The sequence below is a fragment of the Raphanus sativus genome, chromosome 7 (assembly GCF_000801105.2).
Source record: "Raphanus sativus cultivar WK10039 chromosome 7, ASM80110v3, whole genome shotgun sequence".
Lineage (NCBI taxonomy): Eukaryota > Viridiplantae > Streptophyta > Magnoliopsida > Brassicales > Brassicaceae > Raphanus > Raphanus sativus.
This window is the reverse complement of record NC_079517.1, coordinates 12,507,673-12,523,346: the sequence shown is the minus strand read 5'-3', so window position 1 is coordinate 12,523,346 and position 15,674 is coordinate 12,507,673. Positions and strand designations below refer to the sequence as shown.

Sequence of the window (15,674 nt, the reverse complement as noted above, 5' to 3'; positions counted from 1 at the left end):
CTGAAGCATTAAAAAAATAGCAATCGAGGGAGGAAAACGAAGTAGGAGAACAAGAAGAACAAAACTAAATGAAAAAGAAAAAGATTAGTTGGTGAAGAAGAAGATGCGGTGAGGTGGTGAAAGAAGAAGGTGAGGAGGTGAAATGAAGAAGATGGGATGATGTAGTGAAAAGAAAAGGAAGAATACGTTTAGGTTAGGTCGGAGGTATATTTTCATTTTTTCTTTTAGTCATCATTCAAAAACCCAATAACTAAAGTTCATTAGTACAAAAATATGATATTGGACAAACAAAAGCTCAATATGCATATTCACAGACCAATTAAACTAGAAAAATCCTTAATAGACACCTAACAAGCATGGCCATCAATTTTAAAATAATACATTAAGCAACTTATCATTTTCAAATCATAAATCTATGCATCATAATTTACTTAAAATAACATAACTAATTGATGAAAAAAAAACATAACTAATTAATTTAGTTATAATATTATAACTATAATAAGCTGAAAAAACTATAATAAATTTTAAATTCAACCTAGATGTATAGTATAATAATATTTTGAATATTTTATAATACACAAGTCAATAATTTTAAATACATTATATTTATAGAATAAATAATATTCATATTTAATACAAAATCCAGCTAATTGTTAATAGAAACACAATCTATCTATTTATACCAATAGATTTTTTTGCAAAACAATAGAGTAAATTTTTGTCTCTTCTTAGAAAGCCAATTGAGCATTGAATATCAATTATATTGATATATCAGAATTTTAAACATTAATTATCTAACGCTATTATGTTTTTGTTTATCTATTTAATAGATAAAATAAAATGCTACTGTCATAATTACGCAAAATCGGTATGACACATATTATTACTACAAGTAGATTATAAAATTTATTTTCAAAATTTAAGCTAAATATGTTAGCTCATGGTTAGTGAGTACTATTTAGAAAATCAAAATTTGAATTTTAACAAATATCAACAAGTTGGATTACAAATTAGACATTAAAATTAATAGTTCTAATATCTGGATTAATACAAGAAACACACAACCATTGTACATAAAAACAATGCAATATCCAATAATCTCTTAAGCGAAAATTTTATAGAAACACTAATTGCAAACAAATCATTTCAAAAACTGACCCGACCCAAAGATGATCACAATTCTGTAAATTTAAAAACAACCTTAAAATATATTTGACAAAATATTAAATCCCGCGCGAAGCGCGGGCTTTCCCTAGTTGAGCTATAAGAAACTACTTACTTACCTTAGGATCTGACGATAGAATGATGTGTTTAGCGTCATCTGATGCAAGCGTCAGGCTTGGCAGTTGTAAGCCCTCCGTTCGCTGCCATTAGGAACCAACTCAATGATGCAACGAGAGAAGGAAGAAGATGAAGTTTGAGATTGTTTTCTACTATTGTGGATTGTGGAGTTTAAGTTTACGTAGAACATTGTTGTCCGTTGTAGCTTGAAGAGTGATTGAACATTGTTGTCCTCTTTAAGCCAACAATTTCAACTCGTCGCAGTCTCGCAGATCAAGACAAGATGGTCTAAATTCGACTAGGAACGAGTTTGGTTATAAATTTGGAGAGAGATGAAAGAAAGGGTCGCCGTGGTAAGATGAAGACAAGATGTTCTAAATTCACTTAGGCACATTTGGTTAGAAGAAGATGTTTACGGAATAAAATGAATGAAGCGTTGAGATCCTACCTGACTGATCATCTTTAAGGTTTTTCGTCCGTATAGTCAAAATATGTCGTTACAAAGTCAACTTCTTTGTTCTGTTTTGTTGCCACGAGGGAAAAAAGTTGTTACTATAAAAGCAAAACAAAATTAAAAGAAAAAACAGACAGAAGGAGAAGAGAAAACACAATTGGTTACGAAATAACAAAACAAAAACAAATAAATGGCCTTTGGGTTTTTGCCACAAAATACCGGCCCTTTCCTAGGTTCCTTCCCAAATTTCGCAGCCAATTTTTACTCTTCCACCTGAACTTGAGGAGAGAATAATAAATAAAGAACCCTAACTTTCTTCCTTCAGGGACTTGCAATTTCGAAAGGTTTGATATCCTTTTTCGTACATGGGCGGAGGCGATCTCATTATGTCCGTAGCAGACATCAGGTTAGGGACCATTCTATTCAATTTAGTGTTTATGCTCCTTTCTTATTTTGGAGGTTAAAAAGTTTCCAACTTTCAATACCCACAGATGATTCTGGACCCTTTTGTTCTCTCCTAGCAAAATTAGAATCTTCGTTTATGTTTGCTTAATATTAAAAAAAGGTTGTTTCTTTATTGATTTTGCTAGGATGGAAAATGAGCCTGATGACTTAGCTAGCGATAATGTTGTAGCGGAGATTGACGTGAGCGACGAAGAGATTGATGCCGAAGACCTTGAGAGACGGATGTGGAAGGACCGTGTCAGGCTCAAAAGAATCAAAGACCGAACTAAAACCGAAGAAGCTTCTCAAACGAAGGAGTCGCAGCCTAAGAAGATCTCTGATCAAGCGCAGAGGAAGAAAATGTCCAGAGCTCAAGACGGTATACTCAAGTACATGCTAAAGCTCATGGAAGTCTGCAAAGTCCGTGGCTTCGTCTACGGTATCATACCCGAAAAGGGGAAGCCTGTGAGCGGTTCCTCTGACAACATAAGAGCTTGGTGGAAAGAGAAGGTGAAGTTCGACAAGAACGGTCCAGCAGCGATTGCTAAGCATGAGGAGGAGTGTTTATTAGCTTTCGGGAAGTGGGATGGGAATAGAAACTCTCAGTTTGTTCTGCAGGATTTGCAGGATGCTACTTTAGGGTCTTTGCTGTCTTCTCTGATGCAGCATTGTGATCCTCCGCAGAGGAAGTATCCTTTGGAGAAAGGGATGCCTCCGCCTTGGTGGCCGAGTGGGGATGAAGAGTGGTGGGTGAAGAAGCTTGGACTGGGGAAAGGACAGAGTCCTCCTCCTTACAAGAAGCCGCATGATCTCAAGAAGATGTGGAAAGTTGGGGTTTTGACGGCTGTGATCAATCATATGTTGCCGGATGTTGCCAAGATCAAGAGGCATGTTCGCCAGTCTAAGTGTTTGCAGGACAAGATGACGGCTAAGGAGAGCGCGATTTGGCTGGCGGTTTTGAACCAAGAGGAGGAGGAGTCTCTCAGTGACAATGGAGCTTCTAATGTAACTGAGACACACCGGAGAGGTGATAACGAAGAGAGGAGAAAGACTGTGATTAATAGTGACAGTGACTATGATGTTGATGGGACGGAGGAGGCTTCAGGTTCTGTTTCTTCTAAAGACAATAGAAGAAAGCAAACTCAAAAAGAACAACCAACAGACACTTCACAACCAGTAAGAGATCAAGATAAAGCAGATAAACACCGGAGAAGGAAAAGACCTAGAAGAACTGTCAATGGACAAGAGGAAGAACAGCCAGAAGAAGCTGAACAGAGAAATAGTTTACCTGATATGAATCATGTTGGTGCTCCTCTGCTAGAATATAACATAAACGGTACTACTCATCAACAAGAAGAGAGTGTTTTAGAACCGAACATCGCCTTAGGACCAGAGGAAAACGGTCTGGAGTTGGTGGTGGTTCCTGAGTTCAGTAACAACTATGCTTACCTTCCTCCTGTCGATGGACTAGCTATGATGCATGTAGACGAAAGGCCAATGCTTTACGAACCAAACCCAAACCAGGAGTTGCAGTTTGGATCAGGCTATAACTTCTATAATCCATCTGCAGTGTTTGTGCATAATCAGGAAGAGCATACACAGATAGAAATGAACGCACAAGCACCGCCTCACAACTACGGCTTTGAAGCCCCAGGAGGAGTACTTCAACCCCATGGGAATGAGGACAGCGTCACAGGAAGAGATTTGCCGACTCAGTTTCAGAGTGACCAAGTTAAACTCTTGGACGGTAGCATTCTGTCTCCATTCGATGACTTGGCGTTTGATAGTAGCACCTTTTACTCTGGATTTGATTCATATGGTGCATTTGATGAGGAGTGCTTATCATGGTTTGCAGCTTAGTTTCTTAAACGTTTTTTGTTGGGAGGTTACATGGTAAGTTTGTGTCACACCACTCCATCTTGTATATTTTACTCTTTTTAGTTTATAAATTTTCATGTTTTCTTAACTATTTCTTTTACTTTTCTGATTAGTAACAGTGTAATTCTCTATTTAGATTTGTTAAGAGAAACAATTGTTTTCCTTTTGAATAATTTGCCAGACACCTATGATTTTCCCTGTTGTAATATTCGCCAGGGAAAACAGTGTGTGTCTTCTGTAAACTAACCCTGTGAGTTATTTATCAAGTTAATTAAATTATGATCTTTGTCTGCTCGAGTTTCATCTTCTTGTAAGTATGAAATTGATATGAGATCTTCACATGCTTTGCAAAGATGGTTGACATAAATCTTGTTCAGTAAGCTTTCCCCATGTGGGAAACATGGCATAAAGCTATATCGCTTCACCTAACTATTAGTTTTTTTGCTGCTATGCGCTCTACTCTTAGAACAAGATACAAGAAACTCACCTCGATGCCTTGAGATATATATACTGACTGAAGCTGAGAAAGTCTTTGTTCCAAGTGAAGGCTTCTCTCCTCTCGGATATCCCCTGAAGATAAGATAGTCATCACCTCGAAACTGAGACAAGTCCAAATTAGAATAATTCCAGAACATCTCAGTCTCTTTCTCTTATCATGAGCTTTGATGTTACATTTGATAAGGTAGGCCTAGAGAAGACCAATCATTTCTGACCCTTCGACAGTATCACGACCAAGTAGTTTGTGATTGGTGCCTTAACCATCTACCTCTTACCACTCACATGGACGCACCAACCACTATGCTTTTAAATTTGTCAAGCCTAAGTTTTCAGTGTTCTCTCTGTCTTTCCAATTCTATTTGCAACGTCTATTTTATATACTTGTTATACTAATTTGTTACTCTGAAACGAACAACAAGTTGATATGGCCGAGTTGGTCTAAGGCGCAGGATTAAGGTTCCTGTCCGAAAGGGCGTGGGTTCAAATCCCACTGTCAACAATTTCGTTTTTCTTTTCTGGTTTGCTTTTAATACGCTGACGTGTCGCAGTGTGGCTCCGCTCGTTCTAGTAACGCGTCAACAATTTCATTAGTTGTCTTTTTTTTTTTCTCTTTTCCTCTAGAAGGTAGTGACTAGTTTAGTGAGCAATATTGTTGCCTGAAGTAAATATTTATGCTGAAGTTGTGGCGCTGCGATTAAGTGTAACGGAAGGACTATTAAGTTTGTTATTCACACACTTCCAATGGAGGCATCTAATGGAACAAAAGAAAGACATTGAACACAAACAACAATTCGATAACTATTAGTGTCAAATAGATCTCATGAAAAATATTTCTGCTGCCAGTTTCAAAAAAAAAAATATATATTTCTGCTTATTCAAGTATAGGTAATTCACATTTTTTTTAAAGGTAATTCACATTTGCTTATCAAATAGATGGTCCAACATGGTTGTTACTTGTTAGTGTCAAATAGATGGTTCATGGAAATATTTTTGATCAATTTTCTGGATAATCAATGATTAAACAAACATGAGGAAGTAAAACGTTTAATAATGATGCAGGCTATGAAAGTAAGTACAATTTTCACCATTATATGTGCATTACAATAATTATTTTTGTTTGCGTTATAGAATTTTGATTGTACATATATTCAAAATTATTTTTGCAATTTGGAACCATACAGAAAATATAAACTTTAAATCATTTTAAAATAAATTATTTTTCGTTAATGTACATTTTGTTCGGTAATAACTAATAACCAAAGGTAAGGATAAATTTTGTTTGGTTGAAAAGAGAACGAGAAGCCACTCACAGTCTAAAATCGGAAGCTTTGAATAGAAATGGATGGTTGTGGATTTGTGAGAATATTTGATCATAATGTTTGAGTCAGATTGTGTAAAAACATTAATGAAAAATATTCTGCCTAGTCGAGAGGATAAACCGTTTAAATTTATTAGTTAATTTTTATATAAAAACATAATCGAGATTTTTAATTTTAAATATTTCCAGCATTGGCCACAAACCCTACAAAACAAATAAACTAGAGACAGCTCTAAAATATATATTTTTTTTTTGGTAAAAAGCTCTAAAATATATTGTTACGTGAAAAAGCATACTCCCTCTGTTTTTTAAAGATGTATGTTTTAGGAATTTTTTTTGTTTCAAAAAGATGTATTTTTCATATTTTTAATGTAATTTTTGTCAACTAATTATGAATAATTGTGAATCTCAAAAATATTAATTGCATTTCTTGAAATTTTATTGGTTTAGAAATATAGGAAATATAAAATAACAAAAAACTATGCACTAATAAGTAAATTTTAATATGTTTTATTAAAAAGTGTGAAAATCTCAAAACATGTATTATTTAAAAGAGGGAGTATATATCAACGACGGCTTCACAAGAAACCCTAAAAAGGGACACAGATAAAGAGTTTGTTATTGTATTTCTCAGATTATTTTAACATAGTTTTCTGACGTTTGCAGAAAAAAAAAGAGAGAAAAGATGGGAGATGGTGTGACTCCTCCGCTTCTAATCACAGAAAGAAACACGACGACGATCCGTGTGAAGGAGGAAGTGAAGAAACAGCTATGGCTTTCTGCTCCTCTCATTGGTGTAAGCCTCCTTCAATACTCTCTCCAAGTCATCTCCGTCATGTTCGTTGGCCATCTCGGTTCTCTTCCCCTCTCTGCCGCCTCCATCGCCACCTCCTTTGCCTCCGTCACCGGCTTCACATTCCTCGTACGTTCCTTTCTTTTTCTTCATGGATCCTAATTACATGGTACCATCTAGTTTTTGTTTTCTTCTTAGATTATTTAAAACGATTTCTTCATTATATTTATGCATAGATCGTATTAGTCTTTCGTTTATATAAACTTCTTTTATATGTCCTATCTGCTGATCCAGTCATCAATCCTGTAAGAACATTTCTACATAATGGATTTGTTCTCGAAATACCACAATGCCTAACCCAAGTTTTGAATGTTTATAAAAACTTTTCATGTGTTAAATAAGATTGTTTTCTTTATTACAAGTGCACGTGCTAGAATCAACATGTCTAAAACGCTGACGTGCTTCTTCACTGTCTTCTTCTTCTGTTCGAAAACAAATATATAATTCAACTCATTTTGCTTTTCGTGTGAGTCACGTCACCAGTTGGGAACAGCGAGTGCATTGGAGACACTATGTGGCCAAGCGTACGGAGCAAAGCTGTACGGGAAACTAGGCATTCAGATGCAGAGAGCAATGTTTGTTCTTCTACTACTCTCTATCCCTCTCTCGATCATTTGGTTTAACACGGAACATATACTCGTACTCGTACACCAAGACAAGTCCATCTCAAGTGTTGCTGGCTCGTACGCGAGATACATGATCCCTAGTCTCTTCGCCTACGGACTACTTCAATGTATCAACAGGTTCTTGCAAGCGCAGAACAATGTGTTCCCTGTTTTTGTCTGCTCTGGAATCACCACTTGTCTTCACTTGCTTCTCTGTTGGTTGTTTGTGTTGAAGACTGGTTTAGGATACAGAGGAGCTGCTCTTGCCATCTCGGTCTCTTATTGGTTTAATGTCATTCTCCTCTTGTGCTATGTCAAGTTCTCGTCTTCTTGCTCCCATAGCTGGACCGGGTTTTCAAAGGAGGCTTTTCAGGAGATTTATGAGTTTTCTAAGATTGCTTTTCCTTCAGCAGTTATGGTTTGGTAAGTGAATATCGAAACAAGAATGCTGCATTGTTCATGTCTGGTATTCATGGTTAATCCAATATTTAGCAGACTATAAAATTTATTAAGGATTTTAGTTCAAAAAAAAAGTTTATAATAATTTGGAAACCTATGTTCATATATATTAATCTGTAAAATCTTTAGGAACCTAATTAATGTCAATATTTCATTTGGCTATAATCAAAACCGGCTCTGCTATTATCTAGATTTAATCAAATTGTTTGTTACAGTTTGGAGTTGTGGTCATTCGAGCTTCTGGTTCTGGCCTCAGGGCTTCTTCCTAACCCGGTTGTAGAAACTTCGGTTCTTTCAATCTGGTAAGTTTCAGTTATTCTTGTATTTTTTTGTGGTTTCTCAGGGTTCATAGACTCAATCAACACATTTTCTCAAACTTTTCAGTCTAAATACTTCACTAACAATCTGGCAAATCTCAGTTGGTCTTGGTGGTGCAGCGAGGTAAGTACATTGGTAACGATATAACATAATCTTACTATTCCAAACTATGGTTCTGTTACATACACTTGTTTGTTCTTTAACTTGCAGCATTCGAGTCTCCAACGAGTTAGGAGCAGGGAATCCACAAGTGGCAAAACTGGCTGTATATGTCATTGTAGGCATAGCAGTAGCCCAGGGGGTCGTGGTGGTAACGGTTTTGTTGTCTGTTCGAAAGATCCTAGGCCGAGCTTTTAGCAGAGACCCGAAAATCATCTCTTATGCTGCATCTATGATACCTATTGTCGCATGTGGAAACTTTCTTGATGGTCTCCAATGCGTTCTCTCAGGTTCTTGCACACTCAGCCATATGTTTCTGGGAAACAAGAATATATTGGTTTTCATTCATGGCTTATATATGTCAAGTTTATCCTGGTTTGTTTTTTGGTTTAGGGGTTGCTAGAGGATGTGGATGGCAGAAAATTGGAGCGTGCGTAAATCTTGGTTCGTACTATCTTGTTGGAGTTCCGTTAGGCTTATTACTTGGTTTCCATTTTCACATTGGGGGTCGGGTAATAATCTTTAAACTTCTGTCATAACCAAGACTAGTTTTTATAGAAACTATAACACGTGTGGTGCTGTCTTTTTTTTGTGTAGGGGCTTTGGCTTGGAATTGTAACAGCTCTAGCTGTTCAAGTGCTTTGTCTTTCCTTGGTCACTATATTCACAAACTGGGATAAAGAGGTAACTTTGTTTTTAACTTTTTTTTAAAAAATGATGTCCAGGTTTATGTATATATACATATAAGCGAATTTGAAACTGCGCCTGATGTGATTCTGCTTGTTTTTTGTTTAAATATGAATAGGCAAAGAAAGCTACAAAAAGAGTTGGATCTTCAGATGACCAAGATGATAATGTCGAACAATCAATTCCAAAATGAAGAAAAGCATGGGATTGCAAATGAGCATATCTTTTAACGCTGATAATAATGAATAACTAGGTGGCCGGCCCGCACCCTATGCGGGCATTGTACAGATTCAAATTATACGGGTAGAGCTGGGTCTGCGGATCGACCCACCCCGTCTGTCCCGCCAACCCGCGGATCACCTAGTTTTTTGACTCATAATTTCAATCCGCATGACCCGCAATGAAAGATTCAAAATACATGCACCTGCTCCGTCCAAATTTGCAGGTAATTCGCGGGATCCGCGGGTTAAATATTACGGAGTATTTTGTATCTATTTAAAAGAGAGAAAGAGAGAGAGAGAGAGAGATATTTAGTGTTTAACCCTCTCATCGTAAACCTTTTTTTTTTTGAAAAATATAAAAATGTTAACATTCTTTTAATTCACCGATTATTTTTTTAACTACCACAATTTTTATTTATATAGGAATGTTTCCTAGTTTAATATTTTATCATGAATTTTTCTTGGGTGAATTACCAACTGTTTCCTAGTTTGCCAATTAATGTACAACTTTTTTTAAAGATAATAAATAAAATAATAATAATTTGTGTTAAGTTTTTTAAAATAAATGAAAAATATTAGTAGCTCCCAAAAGATGAATTTTTTTAACAATTTTAAAACCGTCACAAAAGAGTAAATCATAAACACTATACCCTAAACCCTTGGACAAAGCTTAAACACTTGGGTAAAAATCCAAACACTAAACTCTAAATTCTTGGATATACCCTAAACCTTTGGATAAATCCTAAACGCTAAATTGTAAACCCTTGGGTATACCCAATACACAAAATCTCTCTCTCTCTCTCTCTCTCTCTCTCTCTCTCTCTCTCTCTCTCTCTCTCTCTCTCCTTCTCTCTCTCTCTCCTTCTCTCTCTTCCCCTCATCGTAAACCTTTTTTTTTTGAAAAATATAAAAATGTAATTCTTTTAATTCACTGATTATCTTTTAACTACCACAATTTTGATTTATATGGGAATGTTTCCTATTTTAATATTTTATCATGAATTTTTCTTGGGTGAATTACCAACTAATCATAGTTTGCCAATTAATGTACAACTTTTTTTAAAGATAATAAATAAAATACTAATAATTTGTGTTAAGTTTTTAAAATAAATGAAAAATATTAGTAGCTGCCAAAAGATGAATATTTTAAAAAAATTTAAAACCGTCACAAAAGAGTAAATCATAAACATTAAAAACTATACCCTAAACCCTTGGACAAAGCTTAAAACCCTTGGGTAAAAATCCAAACACTAAACCCTAAATTCTTGGATATACCCTAAACCCTAAATTCTTGGATATACCCTAAACCCTTGGGTAAATCCTAAACACTAAACTGTAAATCCTTGGGTATACCCAAAATACTAAATCTCTCTCTCTCTCCCCTCATCGTAAACCTTTTTTTTTTGAAAAATATAAAAATGTAAACATTCTTTTAATTCACCTAATTATCTTTTAACTACCACGATTTTGATTTATATAGGAATGTTTCCTAGACCCTAAACACTAAACACTATACCCTAAACCCTTGGACAAAGCTTAAACCCTTGGGTAAAAATCCAAACACTAAACTCTAATTTCTTGGATATACCCTAAACCCTTGGATAAATCCTAAACACTAAACTGTAAACCCTTGGGTATACCCAAAACACTAAATCTCGCTCTCTCTCTCTCCCCCTTACGTAAACGTTTTTTTTTTGAAAAATATAAAAATGTAAACATTCTTTTAATTCACCGATTATCTTTTAACTACCACAATTTTGATTTATATAGGAATGTTTCTTAGTTTAATACTTTATCATGAATTTTTCTTGGGTGAATTACCAACTAATCATAGTTTGCCAATTAATGTACAGTTTTTTTTAAAGATAATAAATAAAATAATAATATGGTGCAACTTGGTATCATAAATATTTTTATTAACTTACCTTACATTTGTTTACTTGGAAGTGAATGTTCTCATATTAATGACACGAAAGTAATATTTATATAATAAATAATGAAACCGTTTAAGGAAATATATTAAATTTGTATTGTCATAAAATTATATACATATGAAATGATGCGAAACTTGCGCAAGTAATCAATATTAGTAAGGTAAGTTAATAAAAATAAGGTCCTAATTAAATACAAATCGTTAAATTGGTTGCGCAATGTAATAAATATGATATCAAAAATGAATAGTTTACTATATTTGTAATAAGGAAACTTATTAATACACATATTTATTAATATTCTTGCGCAAGTAAGAATTTATGAGGTTAGTAATTAGTGTTACTTTCATATTAGGTTTTCATATTAGGTTGTAGATGATAAAAATAAATTAAAAAAGAAATTCTAAAAATCAACCAATAAGAAGTATATGTGTATAAATTACGACAGGAGGTTTGATATGTAGGGACCCTCTTAGAAATGTGTATAAATTATATGTGCATTTTCATAATTTTTATGCGTATTTTCTTTTGTGATAGACATGAAATTTCATGTAATTATATAAAGTTCAAATTCTAGAGTAAGTTTTGATATAAAAATCAGTCACACTATCATAAGATTTTATGTTAAGAACCAGTGGTATTATCTCAATTGCCTTGTGTCTTAGCAAACAACAGAAAAATACCTACTACAGCAGAAACAAAAATTGTTGCACAAAAAAAGAAGCACCAAACTAATATTGAAGTTACTTAAAGTTTCAAGTTAATCAATAATAGAACATGAAAATCTAACAATTTCATATTTATTTCATTTCGAAATTAAGGACCCATATAATAATGAGGTGGAATCATACATTTTGCAGAAATTTTAGATTACAACAGCAAATATATCTTGAGGTTAAAATCATATATCTTACAACAAATTTTATAAATAGATAAAATGCCAGATTTTGACCACACGGACTTTCATCAGTGAAGAACAAAATGACAAAATAAGATTCGGTTCTTTAGGGGGAAGACCAAACTAAACCGGAGGGAATAGAAAAAAAAATCATTTCTGAACCGGTTAAAGAATCACAAATTTGAACCGGATGATGAGCCGTCATGGCTGCTCATATCCCAGTTATGTTTCTTCTTGTGCTCGAAATTCTGAAAGCAAGTCAACGGCCTCATCTGATATTAAACATGTGAAAGAAGAAACAGGTTAAGAGGTAAACATAATCTAGAAACCTAAATAACAAAAGGACAAACTCAGTAGTACCCCCCATTGTCGTTTGTGACTCATATGATGAAGAATAGACTCGAGCCGTTTAATGATCTCTCTGAAAGTAGGTCGCTTGGCTGGTTTATTTTGCCAGCATTCTTCTATCAACCTATGGGATACAAAAAAAAATAGACCGAACCTAACCGGTTAATGACATGAACTTAAACCAATCAACGATGCAAAACTGTCCCTTCTTTTTTGTTTAATGGTGAAAAGAAAGAGTAAGACTAACGTTTTAAGTCCATGAGGGTAAAGCAATTTGATGGAGCTTTGAACAGTGGCCGCTCTTTGCTGGCATAAGCTTCTGAAGCTTCACTGTCTTCCTTTTCAGCAAATGGCATTCGTCCTTCTATCATCTAAAAAAGTTCCAACATTCAAAAGGAATCAACAACATGAACAAAAAAACAGCAAAAACCATAAGGAAAAAAAAGGTTTTAACTTACCTCTTGAACGATCAAAGCAAAGGAGAAAACATCAGCTTTTGTGTCATATTATTCGCTGCATCGTGGTGAAATTGTTAGAATAGGGTATCTGCATATAAACCAAAAGAAAAGTCAGCTCCGATAAAATATGTATATATAAAAATAGAAGAATGGTTATGTTGCTTCATCGCCACTTTGTACTCTATATATAGTCCTTTGATGGTGAAGAATATTAACGACGCAAATAATATTACTTGCGAGACTTGCGCAAGTAATTGGTTATAATAAGGTATGTAAATTAAATGACGTTTGATTAAAGGAAACATAATAAATTTGTAAAATTAAAAACGAATATGCATATTATATGATGCGAGACTTGCGCAAGTAATCAATATAAATAAGGTATGTTGATAATAATTAGTTTCTTAATTAGATATAAAACATATTTCCCATTAAAACATTTAATGATTAGTTGACATCTATTAAAATTGTTCTGCAAGCTATGATTAATGGTCGACATTTATTACGATTCTTGCGCAAGAAATGATTAGTGCGATTAACAATTAATGTGATTTTCCAAATTTAAAGCTCGAGTAGAAAAATAAATCAAAAAGAAAAAATAGAAAAATCCGACAAATAGAATCGCGAGAATTTTCGTCAGAATAGCTGTGTAAGCGCCACGTGTCCAATGTACTTCTCTTTTAATATATAGGAGGATATTAATAATTAGCATGATTTCATTTTTAACATGATTTCATTTCATTATGACTTACAATGATTTTCATGTCCGGAATTATAATAATTATTATGTTTCATTTTTTACACATATTATGATTTGATTAGATTTCAATAACAATTTTTTACTATAATAATTATGATCTCGTGATTGGTTAATAATAACATATTATGGTTTTTTCTAATTTCTTTTCTCATAAATTATAGTTTCTGAGACATTTTAAATTTTTAAAAATTACCAATACTCTAAACATATTATGTTTTTTTTTTAAATTACCAATACTCTAATATATTTGCCTTGTCACTTAAATATGTCATTATTAAGTTACCATAATAGTACCTTTGAAATATATATCGATTAGTTAAGAACGTATATAAATATATTAATTACATGGTATGTGTTTTTGGCAAGGTTTGGCCGATGGAAAAAAATAATTCAAAAAGAAATTAAAAAAATACCGACCAATAAGATTATAAGAATTAATCCGAGAGTGTCTTGTATGATCGCCACGTAAGCAGAAATCACTAAAGTGACTTCTCTTTTAATGTATAGGGAGATAGGAGTATTTGATTCTTCTAGAGGTCTTTATGAGACAATAGTCCATATATGCTATGAAGTCAGGGGCTAAGTCAATAAGACCCAAATAGCAATTCCTTAAGGCCCATTATGTAAGGTAAGATACAGCCCAACTGTAGTTTTTCTTATAAGAACAGCCCAACAAGCATCATCTGGGACCATGTTTGAAAGATGAAATAAAATCCCAATAAAGTAAAATGAAAGTGTTTATGTGCATAACATTTGAGTTTTTTTCTGGTATTTTAACCAGAAACGTATTGTAAATCTTGGAATTTGCATGGTCATGTATTTGTTTGTAAGTGTTTTCCTTGTATTAATATGACAACATTTTACCAAACTTAACCTATTTACACGGTGGGTACAAAGTTCAATATAAGTTAAAACGTCGGCATGGATTGTGTGATAGAGACCAGACTACTTGTGAGGTAATAATACGACAAGGTCCTTCTAATAAATCTAGCCATAGATTCTCATGTAGGGTAGTAATACTCTCCTGTTTTCGCGCCCACATCATCTGACATGATCCTGACCGCACATAAAACTGTTTCAGTATCTCGTGTATTTTAGCTTGAAAGTGTTATTAGGGTAAACGATTACGTTTAGACAACGAAAACACCTTTGTGCATTTTAAAACAAATTTGGTTGGCCTAATACAATTTGAAAGTTAGGTCTTGAAAGGCGTGAGTTGTTTCTCATTCAGCCAAAAATGGGCCAAATCAGTTTTGTGCAGGCCCAGCTAATATCTTCAACAGGGCTTGTACTTGATGATAGAAGACCAGCCCATCTACTTGCTTGCAGTATAAATAAACCTGAAACATGAAAGCTCAGGTTAGGGTTTTGCGGCAAGTTATCAGAGCAAGTACAACATAAGCAGGAGAGTGGCGGTGAAGATACTCAAGTGCTGATCAGGTTGTGTTGCTTGTTGACACTAGTGTCTTCTAGCGTTGATAAGATCTTCTCTTAGGTTACTGTTGAATAAGAGAGATCATACGTTAGGATTAGAGTTACAATATAAGCCATACATATTGTAAGCTCGTGTTATTGACATTAGTGGATCGTTGAGAGCATAGTCTCTCCCCAGACGTACCGGTAGAGGGAACTGGGTTACCAAATTGTCTTGTGTCTATAACCAAACAACAAACAAACGTATCAAGGTGTTATTGATCAAGATAAACTTAAGACATATAAGTTGATAAGAAGGTTTAAATCACAGTTAAAACCTTACAAGTGGTATCAGAGCATCAGGCAATTGCAGAAGACACGGTTTCAGTTTCAGATCTGCAAGTTGGTGTGGTAAAGGGAAGTAGATCCGGTGGATAGCCATGCAACACACTCGAATCAAAATTGATGTCGAGAAGTTTGATGGTAAAGGAGACTTCGGGATGTGGAAATTCAAGATGCAGATGCAGCTTGAAAACTCGGGTTTGGACAGCGTCCTAATGGAAGATCGGCCAAGCTCATCATCGGAAAAGGGCATACTAAAGGATGATAAAGACGAGGAAAAACCAGTACTGCCTCCAGGAGAGTTAACTGAAAAGGAGAAAGATAAAAGGGCTAAGAACATGATTTG

General features: G+C 34.4%; 2 protein-coding genes, 1 long non-coding RNA gene and 1 other non-coding gene across 6 annotated transcripts; 3 read left to right on the top strand and 1 right to left on the bottom strand.

Annotated features, from left to right (window-relative positions):
- The first annotated feature begins 1,930 nt into the window (after positions 1–1,930).
- On the top strand, positions 1,931–4,339 carry LOC130497964 (ETHYLENE INSENSITIVE 3-like 3 protein). Its single transcript, XM_056991241.1, has 2 exons — positions 1,931–2,144; positions 2,329–4,339. The coding sequence occupies exons 1-2, from the start codon at positions 2,104–2,106 to the stop codon at positions 4,040–4,042; spliced, it is 1,755 nt and encodes a 584-aa protein (XP_056847221.1). The 5' UTR covers positions 1,931–2,103; the 3' UTR covers positions 4,043–4,339.
- A 637-nt stretch (positions 4,340–4,976) lies between these two features.
- On the top strand, positions 4,977–5,057 carry TRNAL-AAG (transfer RNA leucine (anticodon AAG)). The gene has a single exon. It is a non-coding gene; the product is annotated as a tRNA-Leu (tRNA).
- A 1,388-nt stretch (positions 5,058–6,445) lies between these two features.
- Positions 6,446–9,558, top strand: LOC108817531 (protein DETOXIFICATION 17). 3 transcript variants are annotated; one of them, XM_018590252.2, is made up of 8 exons: positions 6,446–6,798; positions 7,213–7,757; positions 8,009–8,095; positions 8,178–8,234; positions 8,322–8,560; positions 8,664–8,782; positions 8,868–8,954; positions 9,076–9,558. In XM_018590252.2, exons 1-8 carry the CDS (start codon positions 6,562–6,564, stop codon positions 9,148–9,150), a joined length of 1,446 nt encoding a protein of 481 aa, XP_018445754.1. In that variant the 5' UTR covers positions 6,446–6,561; the 3' UTR covers positions 9,151–9,558. The 3 variants fall into 3 exon arrangements, with proteins under 3 accessions (XP_018445754.1, XP_056846225.1, XP_056846224.1); XM_056990245.1 differs by having other exon boundaries at positions 6,447–6,798; positions 8,664–8,714; XM_056990244.1 differs by having other exon boundaries at positions 6,447–6,798; positions 8,664–8,777.
- A 2,350-nt stretch (positions 9,559–11,908) lies between these two features.
- LOC108837890 (uncharacterized) lies at positions 11,909–12,903 on the bottom strand. Its single transcript, XR_001947403.2, has 4 exons — positions 12,814–12,903; positions 12,603–12,726; positions 12,368–12,479; positions 11,909–12,279 (listed from the first exon to the last, which is right to left on the bottom strand). It is a non-coding gene; the product is annotated as an uncharacterized LOC108837890 (long non-coding RNA).
- Between the last annotated feature and the right edge of the window lie 2,771 nt (positions 12,904–15,674).

Bases quoted from the DNA above. Each gene is read 5' to 3' on its own strand.
- LOC108817531 (XM_018590252.2), top strand. From the start codon at position 6,562: ATGGGAGATGGTGTGACTCCTCCGCTTCTAATCACAGAAAGAAACACG. The intron at 8,561-8,663 runs GTTCTTGCACAC...TTTTTGGTTTAG, and splicing joins TCTCCAATGCGTTCTCTCAG to GGGTTGCTAGAGGATGTGGA. The intron at 8,955-9,075 runs GTAACTTTGTTT...AAATATGAATAG, and splicing joins TCACAAACTGGGATAAAGAG to GCAAAGAAAGCTACAAAAAG.
- LOC130497964 (XM_056991241.1), top strand. From the start codon at position 2,104: ATGGGCGGAGGCGATCTCATTATGTCCGTAGCAGACATCAG. The intron at 2,145-2,328 runs GTTAGGGACCAT...TGATTTTGCTAG, and splicing joins ATGTCCGTAGCAGACATCAG to GATGGAAAATGAGCCTGATG.